Genomic DNA, 14,238 nt, shown 5'->3' with positions numbered 1-14,238 from the left:
CATCCTTCTATACTGAAATATTTCCATTCACATCTGGGAAAGTCTGGCAAACAGCTAAAGATGTTACTCGGACAGAATGAAATACAAAGCTACATACGTATCTGGGATGCAGTTAGCAATGTTGGTACATCATGATGCAGTGAAGAAACATACTGAGTTATGCAATGGATTCAGAGTTAGTATGTATAAGTGCATGGTGGGTGTGTTATAGATGTGTGTGTTTTGGATGCGTGGTTAGTGATGGCCATTCCTTCATTCCTTGCGTTTTCTGCCCAACAGCTGACTTACCGTGTCTGAGGGTCAGCAGATGGGACCAGAGGACAGTGACCCTGAAGGTCAGGGGTTACTGGGGATGCCATGGTGCCCCTGCCCTTCACCACCATATCCATTGTGACGGGTGCTTCCTTCCTGAAAGACTGCCGGACAGGTGAGGACCTTTCCAGGGCAGTAGAGGCTTGCGATTGGCTGGTATGGATGTCCATCACTCTCATTTCGCCCATCCTGTGTGGTGAAGGGGGCGGAGTCTTGGAGCCCAGCGTGGGCAGCTGGCTGTCTGCATACTTCCTGCTTTTCTGTCGGAACAGTGAGTGATGCTCTGCTGGCTCTATGGGCGTCCCCGGAGGGCCGTAGGGGCGGACGGGGCCACGGTGATAGGCGTGGTCCACCATGTCTGAGTGTTGCAACAAGTAGGGGTCAGCATAAAGTCCTTCACTGCGTGCAGGCAGTGACATGCTCTTTGCGGCCACGTCTTCATCCGGTTTCACATCACGCCGCTCCAGTATGGCGCTGGGGCAGGGCGAGGCAGAGCGGGTGGGTGTGGCCAGGTTGTGTCCTCCCCTCTCTCTGGGCATGGTGGTGGCTCCCCCAGAGACACGAGGACCGAAGGGGATTCGCGAAGGTGACGGAGGCATGGAGTGAGGGGTAGGGGGCGACATGGGACCCTGCATGGCATGGGGCGGAGGGGGACCCAGAGAGTGCTGCCGCATCAGTGTCGGGGCTGCATACATCCCCTCTCTGTGCATCTGAAGGAAGGAAAGGGAGAAAATGTTTAAAAATGAAGGAAAAAAAAGGACCGGACGCGACCATACTTAAACTTAATTTCGGGAGATGGACCACACCCCAAATCTTCCTTCTCCTTATGTAAACCCTCAATTATCCCAGTCATATCAGAATATTATGACCACCCATGATTTCGAATTAACTCGGCAGAGGGATGTCACCATATTACAGAATTTGCTGCACATATAAATAAGTGAGCACACCAGTTTTAGCAGAGTGCAAAACGATCCTCATGGGCAAAGGATGCAATCTGAGTAATGTCCAAAAGGGCATTATATGCCTCCCAACAGCATAACAGTGGTGTCCACAGGCCATTGATCCAAGATGGGAACGACTACTCCAGTTTTGTTTTATATTTTCCGTTGCAGATCTCGTAACACCTGGTACCTATGACAATAACTGTAAAGGAATCAAAGTCTTTATCTAGGTTTGTTTACACCTCAACCATAAAGACATGTTTTTCAATTGATGGAATTCACAGTTTAATAATCTTCAATGAATGTTGAATGTATCTTCAGCGTGTCTCTTGCCTGTGAAAACAGACATAGGCAAAGTACAGGCTTCAAGAAAACTTTTTGTTTAGCTATGCATTTTAACATTTCAAACTGTGTCAGAAACCACATATGCAACTCTATTTAAAATGTGACTTAGTTTTAATTCGACTGCCCATTGCTGTACATTAACTCTGGGCTAGATCTTAACGCATTCATAGCTCATTTCTCAGTTTCCTTATCCACAGTATTACTCATGGCTACAGAAAATCCTCTGGAATCTTATGACATAATAGCAGGGAAACACTGTGCAACACAAGCACCAGTGTATCTCTTTCACTAGCAATCCCACTCTAAGTTCTGAACTAAAGTACAATTTCTAAAGCCACAGGTGGCTCTGCTACAGTGATACTACCATGGGTAGCTTTGTTAGGCACAAACAAAGTGGAAAAAACACTGTGAATGTACATGACCTCAAGTATCTTATGTGCATTTATATTTTGTGCAGTCATATAGGCATGCAGATGCTAACCAGTATGCTACATTAACCTCATTAGCCTTTCATAGGTTTTTATTTATTGAGTACTTTTAATACAGTGCTGCAACAATCATCTTGGCAGACAACTGGCAGTACCTAATCAGCTAACAAAGCATACAAAAAAATGTCTGTGACACACTGTACAGGCTAAGTTCACAACACCTACAATCCGGGCAAAGGCAGCACAAGTGAAAGGCCAACACTGACTTCGCCATCGATGCAGTCCTGAGACTCATCACATTAATGCACCTCAGAAAGAGGATTCGGTGAATTAGAAAGTAGATGTGTGTGTGTTAGAGCCTGAGCAATATATTGACATTTGATTAAAAACGGGTACATGTCGAGGTTCCACAGACTTAACACCGCTCTTAGACACTGCCAAGCTGACACTGACCAACTGCTCATTACAGCTGAACGGCTGAACTATATAAGCAGCAGCCACTTCTTATGCACACTGATCGGATTCCCAATATTACCATGCTATTGTTTTAGAGCGAGGCTGTTTAACTAACACGGTTGATTTTGATAATCTAAAGGATTATGTCACTTATGAGATTTTTTGTCGCCTTAAAATTTAAGGCCTATGGGTATCTGACTGGAGAGAAAACATGGAGATTTTTGCTCGCGGCAGAATGCCTAAGGACAGAACTTTAGAGACACGATAGAAGTTCCTTCCTGTCAGCTCAGCAATGAGGATCAACAGGAATAACAATGTCGCCACTGGAGCACAATCTGAATGCAGTAGAGTGAAACTGGCCTGGAGTGAAACCTGGTGTGTCTATGTTCTGGTATTTAAAGTGATACACTATAGTTTTTTCCTTCCTTCACCCACATCTCTGTTGTGTTCATGTATGACAACTCTGTCCGCATCGCTAGTTGCTTAGTAACAGACATGAGAACAATTATCAATTTACTAGCTCAATATATTTTCTTGAAAACAGCTAGAGAACATTATGGTCAGCTATGATCGAATATTCTTATAATCTACCACTTTTGTGGGAATGTTTAATTCACAGGCGTATGCAAACATATAGGCAGCCCCAGTCAAATGACATGTTTTAGTTATCTATTTCCGGTCTATGTACACATCCACCACAGAGAACACACTTTTAGAGCACAGTTTAATTTCACAATTTGGGCTTGAATGGTATAATGATAATACCGTATGTAAATGTGTGATTTGAGCTGGAGTTAGCTGGAACACAGTTTGTGCTGCAGTGTTTAGCATGCAAATTAGCTAACATATCCAAACCTTAATAGCCAGCCGCCAATCCAGAACCGGGCTCATTTCACCTTTCTGTTATTCCCAACACCAATCGCTTGACTTTTCTCTTTCAGACACAAGTTTTTATTCTCAAGTTAGTCAAGAGCAGCTGTACTGGGCTGTCTGATACTTGGTGGAGCTGTGGCTGAGCTAGTTAAACAAAGCGCAGCGACAGATCCATGAGGAAAAAACATCAGCGTTCTATGCTTTCAACGCGCTTTCATCGCTAGATCAGTCAAGTCGCTTCAGAGTCATGATAATATGATATTATATACATTTATTAGTGACCTTTCTGTCAGCCAGACCTGAAGTTGCTCTGTGGTGGGTAAACTGTTATGCTGCTAACAAGCTTCTCTCTCCTGATTCAGAGCAATTTAACATTTTTAATTGTCTGAATGACGGTTCAACATTTATTGAATGATGGGTTTAAAACTGTGCAGTGTTCACTTTGTCACCCTGCAAGCAAACTGAACATTGCATTTGCCACCCCCCCCCAGGTAATAACGCATACTGCATTGTTATTTTGAGATGGTATTACAAGATAAAAAAAATTATGTGGTGGTTCTTCACACTCCAAATTATACTCCATACCAAAAATCACATACACAAATATCAAAAATAAACAACAGAAATCTTCTGCTGTCCAACCAGAAGCTGCACATTGCCTGCAATCCATGCCAGAAGTCAAATGAAACCATGCATGAAGCACCATGCAGAAAGAGGCCGACAAAAACAAACAAAACTCCTGTTGACCCAAAACTTGTTGTTGCACTGACTGCTCACTGAAAGCGCTTCACAATGTTCTCTGAAAGGTCAGGCTGCTGGTCGTCCATTGTGCCCGCTCTTCTTTCTTTTATTCTCTCACAATTGGGGCATTATCCATGGCTGAGTCAGACAGTGCGCCACACCCAGCCCAGGTGAGAGCCAGCAGTTCAGTCAGTTCAGTTCAAAAATGCTGTTGGCTTTCAGATCACTTCAACGTGAAGAAGCGTCTCTGCCTTTTACAACATCGACTACCACTTGAAGTCTACATTTATTTGCTATACAACAGACCTCTGAAGCGGTGTGTGTTTCTATGGTCGGATTATGCTTATATTACTTTAAACTCTGGGTCAAAGCTGAATTTCTCGATGGGATTTACAGGTGAATCAAATCAAGTACATAGCCATGCAGCGTCCCTTTACAAACACTTGTAAAAGAATGGGACGTTCTAAAGAGCTTGCTGAATTCCAGCGTGGTACTGTAATAGGATGCCACCACTAAAACAAGCCAGTTGGTGGCATCTTCCTTCCCAAGTCTTCCCTCTTAAATATTCCACAATCAACTGTGAGTGGTATTACTGAACAGTGCAAGCTTTACAATCACTTATGGTAGCTGTGTAAGCCAGGTTGCTATTTACTAATTTGGCTCCAAACTAAGCACAGCTCCACAAAGAGATCACCTCACTGCTTGTCAACCACAGCAGTTGCACCCTTTTTGCTTTGACTGAGTGTGCAGCACTGTGTTCTCGCTTGCATCACGTTATTGTGTTTTCACTGTCCACGGATGGCTAGTTAGCTAATGTTTGCTAACTTTCTGGTGAGCGGGTTTCAGGTCCAGCCCCTGTCTAGTTCAATTTGCAAGGCAGCACAAACTATGGATCTCTGGAAACTGTGGCTTTATTCAAGCTTGGTTCCATTTTTAGCAAGGCACAATTCATTTGACCTGAGGAGATTTGAGGAAATAACGCTGCCTGTGAAAATGATGGGTGTGCCTGTGTGGGTTCTTACACAGAGTGAGATAAGCACAGACCCGTACTTAAGTACCTTGTATAATTAAAAAGTTGCTAATAAAACCTATACCCGGTCGAATACGCTGTATGCTACAGAAAGCACACTCTGTCCAAACGGTGTTCGTCCAAGATGGACAACAACCATGATTTAGATCCACATCCAGAACACGCACAAACACCCACAAAAATGAAAGCACTCATAACTGAACAACATGCAGTGCAGTAAACCTTTCAGTCCTTTTTAAAATTAAAATGTAAAATACCCCAATAAACAATAAAATAAACAAATGCATGATGGCAAAAGAAAGAGCTAATACGTTCACTCTAGGAAAATCTAAGACTGTCTAAGCCTTCGTAAGTTGAGTGATTGAGTGTGTTTGTGTGGGTGAGTATATATTTCATATGTATTAAACAAGTCACTATTCCACAAACACACTCCAGAAATACCCTAGTGCACACACAACCCCTGCACACTAATTTACACCTACTGGCTGACAGTATGAGACCCACACACCCACACGTCTATCACAGTTTTTCTAATGAGTTAATAATAGTAAGCTGTGTGAGCAGGGAGTGTATTTTATAGGCCACTGTTAAGAAACACCCTGCTTCTAACCTTAATCCTAAAGCCTGTCTTTGCCTCTCTCCCCTCCATTTCTCTCTCACTATGTGTTTCTTTATAAAACACCTATGACATGAAAACATGGTTTTGTGGAGCATTGAAAATTAAATTAGTATTCATAAACTGAAATCTCTCATTTATAAAAGTATTCAGACCATTTATTCAGTACTTTGCAGAAATCCCTTTGGCAGCAATTGCAGCAATCTCTACAGCACTTCATAAATCAGACCTTTATAGCAAAGTGGCAAGATGGAAGCTGCTAAGGCTTCTTGGATACGTCTCTACAAGCTTTGCACACCTGGATCTGAGCAGTTTATACTATTCTTCATAGGAGTGCATTCTTGGATCATTGTGTCGTCGTATGACCCAAATGCACATCAGCTTCTGCTCAACACAGATGACCTGACATTCTCTTGAACAGTTTTCTGATACAGAGCAGAGTTCCCTCAATGGTGGTAAGGCGTCCAGGTCCTGATGCAGCACAATACCATCACTGTTGGTATTAGGTTCCTCCACAGAAAAGCAGTGTTAGGTTTTCGCCAGACATAGCAAAGCCTGTATCAACTTAAGACAGACATTTATATTGTTCTTGGTTAGCAAGTTTCTGCCATGCTATTCGGTCATGAAATCCATTCTTGTCCAATGCTATTCTGAAGGTTGCTTCATAAACACCTGACCTTAGGCAAGAGAGGCCTTAGATGATGTTCTTGGGCTCTTTGTCATTTCCTGAAAGATTTGTCTTGCTCTTGAAATAAATTGTGGGATGGTGTCCACCTCTAGGAGAATGGACTACTTCTTAAAATATCCATCTTTGTCCACTTGGACAGTATGGCTATGGCTGTAGTTCAATGGAGCCCTAGAATCGCACAAATGGCTTTGTAACCTTTGCTAGACTAAAAGAAATCCATAACCTTTATAAGGTCTTCAGGAATCTCGACAACCTGTATGTTGCCAAATTCAATTTAATTTAAAGACCTAAAGTTAGGTTCAGATTACCAATTACTGGTTCTAAACAACTCTTTGATTTAGTTGCCTAAAGAAAGGGGGGCTCACTGATGAGCCTTCCCATTAAAGGCTATAGCATCTGTACTATTAAAGATAAAGATGCTTCAAGGAGATATTTGAGCAATGCTATAGAAGAACCACTTCTGATTACATTAAGAACCATTTTTGTTATAGAGATATTTGAGCGTTTGAAGAACATCTTAAACCCTCTGAGGCACCTTTATTTTAAAAGATATTACATGACTTACAGGATCTGCTGCTTATGTCTCAATGTCAGATACCAATTACAGAAATCTTGTAGAGTGAGCTGCTGTGGTCATAATAATTTGGCTCATCTGTAATTGTAAGCATCAGCATGTGATTTCTAAGTCTAACCGTTAGCCCCAACATTGCAGATGGTTTATGCTTTTACTCCTATTCTCTATAAAGTATTTCAGCCCTGAAAATGTATGAGAACGAACACAGACACACACACAGCCAACATGTTTGAACAGGTGCATAGCTAATTTGATTTGCTCATTAAGCCTGTCTGAAAATCTTCATGCCTGATTTCCCTGAAAGGGGGGTTGAGTGTTTGTGTGTGTATACCATCCATCAGCCATTTTTTAGACTAAACCAGCAGTGACTTCTTGAATCTCTGAATGTAACAGTATCTTTAGTCTATAGTCACACTGTGTTGGTATGTATGGGAGTACAATGTTTCAAGTGAGGAAAACAACAACAATGAGGAAACCAATATAAAATCAAGAGTATTATCACTACACAATAATAAATACACAACCCAATGGCCTTCAAAGTCTTTTCATTCTCTTCTCACACTAACTTCTATTTTTGAACATCATATGGAACGTGTTAATACTGAGCGCTTCCTCTGTGAAGCATGACTGGAGTGTGGATCATGTGACAAACGGATTACTTAGGGCCCCCTTGTGTAACGTATCCAGCAATGCCATTGGCAGATGAAAGAAGGACAGTGGTCATCGTCTGTTCTGAGTTTGATGAAGGACCTGACCCGTGAACTGACTGACACACAAACCCACACATTCAAAACAGGACTACCATTCACCACATGCAGGGTTCTAGCTGAAAGTTTGTGCATGCAAATAAATGTTGCAGAGCCTACAATCGTCAAAGGGAGCTAGTGTGTGTGTGTGCTGTATTTGGTCACTGGTGTGATATGAATTTTAAGAGATTAATTTCTTAAGACTCTTGCGCTATTTAGTAATTTCCAATTCCAGCCCTCTAGCAAGGACCCCAGCTATCACATGACAATACCATCGCTAAGAGGGTGAAAACTAGTATGTGCTTTTTCCAAGCTGCAAAAAACACTTCTTTTCTGCCCCTAATGCAATGTCACTGGACAGCGGAGCAAGCTTGGAGGAGAACACTAATGCCAGTTCTGTTAGCTGAGCTGGCTAGAATTGTGCTTAAATAAGGAGCGGGCCATCCTACCCACCTGTTGTGAGGCCTGTTGTGTTCTCTTGGACTACTAGGAAGGTTTTACAAAAATGGTTCTTTATGGAACCTAAAGTAGTTCTTTTTTAATTGTGGGCTATTATTTAGATTATAAAAAGGAAACAAATATGCACTTTTCTCCTGGAAAAGTGATTGTAGTGGACCTTGATACACAGTTGGTGGTACAAAAAAGGACCATGTTGTACCTTTGAAGGTATATTCACAGTGTTTGTATCTTGGGCAACAAAAATATAGCTGAGCAGTACATTTTCATCCAACAGTGTAGGGTTACACAAATACAGTAAAATGACAAACAATGCAATTTAAAACCAGATCTTATTTTTACCACCTTAAGAGTTACTCTTAAGCAAGCTGTAAAAGCTATTCACTGATAACAGGAGCCTCGCACTGTCATGTTTATGAGTTTTAGATGGAAGTTTAGTAAGACCCAGGTTCAAACTTGTAGCTCCAATGCCAAGCTATTACACCAACATTACCTCAACTGATTCTGAAAAAACTGCTAACACTGTTAACATAGACAGTATCCTCGTAGGGCACTGAAGCAAATTACAGTCATGCTCTCTCTATCTCCTGTCTTGCCTAATTGGCTGTAACGTCACAAGACTATCAGTCTTCACCCAATACTTTAATCCTCTCAGCAACAGATTTTACATACACACAACACAAAGAAGTTGCTTCTCAACTTTCTCTAATTTCAATATCACCACATAACTGTTAGTTCAAAGTGACATAGCACTGCAATGAGCCACATTTACCATTCTACTTCCATCTCTAGTGCAACCATTCCTTTGTAGTTCCCGCTGGCGAGTGTGAAGGTCTAATCAAACGCCTATTAGTGCAACGAGCTGGTCCAAGCCAGACTGGGGGATTAGGGGGCACAAAATGTTTTTTTTTTGTTGGGGGGGGCACGGGGACCCAGGTGGATTTGGGCTCATGCACACACATATACACGCTGGGAAGCATTCTATATTTCAGTTATATCCATGCTGGACAAACACGGTGGGAGAATGAGGAGGATTACAGGGAAGAATGGAGCAGAAGAAAGCCCTTTGACTTCTATTCGGACACCCCCCCAGACCAAGGTCTGTGCCAATCCCCCTGAAATTACGCTCAGCCGACAAAGGCCTTACGAAAAGACTGAGGAGCTTGATAAATGGACTTTTAACACAAAAGAGCAAAAACAGGGCCTGCAAGGGTTGGGGGTGTCTAAGGGGATTTATTTAGGTCACCCACTTATTTCATACTTATTTCAGCCAATTACTGTGGAAGTAACCACAGTCATAATGCTGCGGTGAATGTCAATCATACAAGAAGAAAGATGTAAAAAACATAGAAATAGCATATTTAACATATCATCCCAATTCTAATTTTGTTTCTCACAATCACACACTATAATAGACTCAGAATTAAGACAATCATGTACTCTAGATCTAGCCATAAGCTAAACAGACCTCCATCTCCAACTCCAAATCATACTAAGCCAACCGTCTAAGTAAGGGATGCTCAATCCTGGTCCTGGAGATCTACTATACCGGGGAGTTTAGATCCAACAAAATTGACTCAGAAGCCCATGAAGGCTTTTATTACCTAAATAAAATGTGTTGGATTAGGGATTGACCCTGAAATTGGGAGATCACCAGTTTTATCCCTAGTCATGCCACAGCCATCCATGATCAGGAATCCAAAAGAGCACGACTGACAATCATGTGATCATGACAACATAGATAACAAATTTAAAAAGACTTTCCCTTGCCCTATATGTTTATACTTTAGAAAACACAGTTTTTTCTTACAGCAGATGAAACTCAGCCGTAAGATTCTAAATGGAAACACTGTGGCAAGCTCAGAACCAGGCATAGCCATCATCTAAATACACATTCAGCAAATGACAGACCAATGACCAACAACTGACCCTCTCCACTCAGCCTTTCTTTTTCCAAATGGAGGAGACGAATACTCACCCTGGCATCTCCGTTGCTGGGCCTGGCTCCATGGCTGAAGGCATGTGCTGGGTCCTTGTGGTACACCTTGAGGCAAGCCTGGTCTGTGATACTCCTATGAAGGGACAGATCCCAATCAGTCAGATACGCACTCCAGAGATCGCCGTCTGAGCGGGGGCGAGCACGGTGGTCATACTGCCGCCCCCTGAGCTCGGCCACGGCCGGGTGCACCAGTGGGAAAGGCAGGTCAACCCGAGTAAGAGGAGAGTGCCTGCTGAAGAATGAAGTTTCGCTTCCGTCCAATGGTAAGATGTTAAACTCTGCTTCTGAAGCTAAATCCATGGGTTAGCCCCCTAGACTTAATTCTTCAGTAACTGCAATGTATTATTCAGTAACTACTATGAAAAGTCTTCACAGGTCTTCCTGATTCCTTTACTGACCAACAACTAACTGGATCTAACAGAGTATAATAGCCAAATATACTCTGCCTGTCTCGCATAAACTAATGATCAGAAGGTGTGTGTATGAGCCAGGTTTAAAATAGATGACGCATGTTTGTGTATTTAGCTGTGTGAGACTGATATGGCACGGCTAGTTCGAGTCATGTGACTATGCAACTGCAATCCAGTATTATAGAGCTCATAAAAGGAAAAGCAAGAGCGTCTCAAAGTTCAGCTTACATTACTGTGGCAACCGGAGAGGCGGGTCATCAACTTCTTTACTAGGCATGGAACTTTGACCCTGTATTTAGCTCTATATGGGGACACTGGATGATAAAAATATGAATATTTAGATTTTATAGAAACACCAGGCTTGTGCTCTTGTGGAAAGTAAGGTTTAAAAGGTATGGTAGGGTAAGGGTTAGGACTGGGTTCTAGTCACAATCAAAGAGAAGGAAATGGAAATACCCCCACAAAGTCAGGAATACAAAGTAATGTGTGTGTGCATGTGTGTATGTGTGTGCATGTGTGAACAAGCTCACTTTTACTAGCCTAGCAACCAACAGATTGCAAAAGGCCAAGCTAATTAAAAGAGCAAATCTAGACAGACAAAAGCACAAGAGAAAATTGGAAAACACACAACATGAGAACCCAGACGATGAAAGAAATGCCCACTGTAAAAACAGGGACATACTCTGATGGACTGTTACTTTTTACTGGAGTACTTTTAAAATGGAGTAAATAGTATACTTTATTAAGGCCCTCAGAAGCTGCACATGGCCATCAAGTAGGCATTTGGGTAATAAAAATGAGGGACTGGAGTCTGGGAGTGAGATTGTGTGTTGAGAGGGCATTTACTAACTGGAGCAATAGAACAACAGTTGCCAGCCTGGAGACACAGTGAAACACACTAAATATGTGTGTTTGTATGAAGCTGTGTGTTTGTTTGTGTAAATATATATACTGTATATACACACACACACATACAAACACAAAAGTTCACAAGACAAGAGTGTTAGGTCAGAGTGAGGTCAGGACGTTGGATGATCACCACCCCACCTCATGAAAGTATTGGGCAGAGCACCATCAATCCAGAAAACACCGTTCCCCTGCTCCACAACTCAATGCTGGGGGTCTTCATACCCTCTAGCCCATGCCTGGTATTAGGCATGGTGCCACTAGATTCATGTTTATCTGCTCCAGAGAGTCCTAATGTACTGGCAAAAAATCTCTCCAGGGACTAGTCAAGCTGTATGTGTGCATTTGCACATCTGTGTCAGCAGTGGGTGTAATTTAAAATAACTGAATGCATTCATTAAAAGTAGTGTAGCTAGACCTCTTTCCATCTTCACCCCCCAGAACTGATGACCTACACTCTTCAAGAACAGGACATGGAACAGGAAGTGCACTCTGACCTATGACTTCTTGTGCATGTTATATTAACAGGATGTTGGACAGGATGAGGGAGAAGGAAGGCTGCCCGTTAGTCAGATGAACTCTGAGGGTGTTGCCACACACAAAAACTAGTAGGAATATAATAATACAATGCTTTATTTTGTAATTAACAAAATAGGACCTCCAGCTGTTTTACATGCGGCAACAAGCATTCATTTTGACCTGGCTATGATTTTAACTTCATGCTTTTTTCTATTACAAGCAATTTTCTTACAGTTCTTTTTAGAAACATGCTGTCCAGTGTGTGCAAGAGTTTGATAAGATGGCAAACACAATGTTACTTGATTATTTGCAAGCATGCCACACTGGTTACACTGTATTAAGAACCCTTTTATACTGCTGCCATACCTTGCAATGCCGCACCAGTACTTGTCAAGCAAATCTGACATTCCAGTTTCTTTCAACCCTTACTATTACTATTAATTTATCTATTTGTAACCTGTTTATGCTCTGTCCATATTTGTTGTCTGCTGTAGCCACATGAAGAACTTTTTGCTTACATTTCGTATCTAATTTTGTCCCGCAGTCTGCCGTTGTGAGAATGAGCAAGGAAAGGTCAACTGTCAATTGTTAAATAAATTAAATAATTAGAAGTAAGACGTTAAAATTGTAAATTGAATTGAAAAATGTATGTGAACTGCTAAACCCCTAACATGCACACACAATGCAGCGTACCTGACATCGCTGAGCTCGTAGTACATGTTCCTCATGTCATCTTTGACGTAAATGGCCGTGCTAGGGGACTCGAGCATTTTCATGCTGAGCTGCTGGGGAAAGGCACTGACGAACAGAGCTCGAACTGTATCTGCACTCGTGATCTCGTTAGGCATCCGAATCTGCTTCATATCATCACCATACTGTAGATACAATACACCTGAGAGAGAGAGAGAGAGAGAGAGAGAGAGAGAGAAGGTTGCTGTTAGTATGTGTCTCAGTATACAATAATCTATTGATTTACTAATTCATCTATCTTTTAAAAAAGCTGACTAATTAACTAACCTCTATTCTAAACCACAATTGGAACACAGTTAGAGCTAGAAAAACTAGTCTGCTCTGCCTGAGCAAGACTGAGTGGATGTTTCAAACCACACAGTGATTGACAGTGATATCGTCACAGCAATGTAAACAACCCCAAGACAGCAGGCTTTCATTGAGTTTTGATTTCCTCACAGAAGTTGAACTTTGAATCTGTGTGACATATTTGTTTACGGAGATCCATATACTGTACAGACAACAAGGGCTGACAAGGCTAACTTTAGTAGATGTTGGTAACCAACACAAGTATTTATCATAGTTTACAACAATTGAAAACTCAAATTCTTGGTAATAAATGTTGCAATAGAGTTTGTAATTCGCTTCACCTGTTACGAGTTAGGTATATCTTGGCCGTTACTTGTTTGAAAGCAAATTATCTCTATCACGACTTCATCCATTGCCAAAGATTTGCGTCTGTATTCAGTGGAACCAATTGTCACGGCAATGTTGAGCTTTTATTTTCTGGCAGAAATTGGACTTGGAATCTGTGTGATATATCTGAATTATGTCTAGATGCCTATTGTAGTATGTATTGTGTAAACCAGGCAAACACCAATAGCATTTCCTAAAGATCCACTAGTTAAGAAAGTCAGACATCTTTATCAAAAACAAACAACATTGTTTATGTGACAGCCAATATAGAATACCTAAATGCATGAACAGTTAAAAAAAAATAAGCAGACTGCCTACATTTATAAAGTTTGCTCATATTTAGTATCAATAGGGTTAACAAGTGTTTATTAACAGGTGCACCTTCAACTGTTTCCATTTTTTAAATACAAAAATGGGGTAAAAAAAGAATGATACTGTAAACACAACTTAATTCTCTATATATTCTTCACAGCTTAGTAAACAGTGAAACAGTATCTACAGAGTACTGCCATGTGTGCTGAGCACCCCAGGTGCTAACATGTAGATCCCTCAACAGAGAAAAAACAGGTTCTGTGGCTGGGTGGTAGGTTGGTGTGGCCAGAAAGAGCGAAAAGTGTGTGTCTGGATGTGTATATGTTTGAGTGATATTTAAGACACTAGCTGTGGAATTACTTTAAGCTGGGTGGGGCAGCTATGATATAACATACACATTTTCTCTATTTCTCTCTCGGTCATCTCTATTTCTTCTTTCCCACACACAGACAAACAAA

The 14,238-nt window shown here is 41.5% G+C and overlaps 1 protein-coding gene across 11 annotated transcripts in view; it reads right to left on the bottom strand.

Moving 5' to 3' along the window:
• LOC140556416 (sickle tail protein homolog) overlaps window positions 1-14,238 on the bottom strand; it is a 161,314-nt gene that overhangs the window by 25,579 nt on the left and 121,497 nt on the right. For all 11 annotated transcript variants that reach the window (XM_072680321.1, XM_072680322.1, XM_072680316.1 and 8 more), the window contains 3 exons: window positions 12,737-12,935; window positions 10,188-10,281; window positions 289-1,022 (listed from right to left, as the gene is read on the bottom strand). In XM_072680321.1, the coding sequence (XP_072536422.1) occupies window positions 289-1,022; window positions 10,188-10,281; window positions 12,737-12,935 (1,027 nt within the window). The remainder of the gene's footprint in view (window positions 1-288; window positions 1,023-10,187; window positions 10,282-12,736; window positions 12,936-14,238) is intronic.

Source organism: Salminus brasiliensis, chromosome 5 (assembly GCF_030463535.1).
Source record: "Salminus brasiliensis chromosome 5, fSalBra1.hap2, whole genome shotgun sequence".
NCBI classification, from domain to species: Eukaryota; Metazoa; Chordata; class Actinopteri; order Characiformes; family Bryconidae; genus Salminus; species Salminus brasiliensis.
Note: the sequence above shows the minus strand (reverse complement) of the source record. Positions and strands in the feature narration are given on the sequence as shown.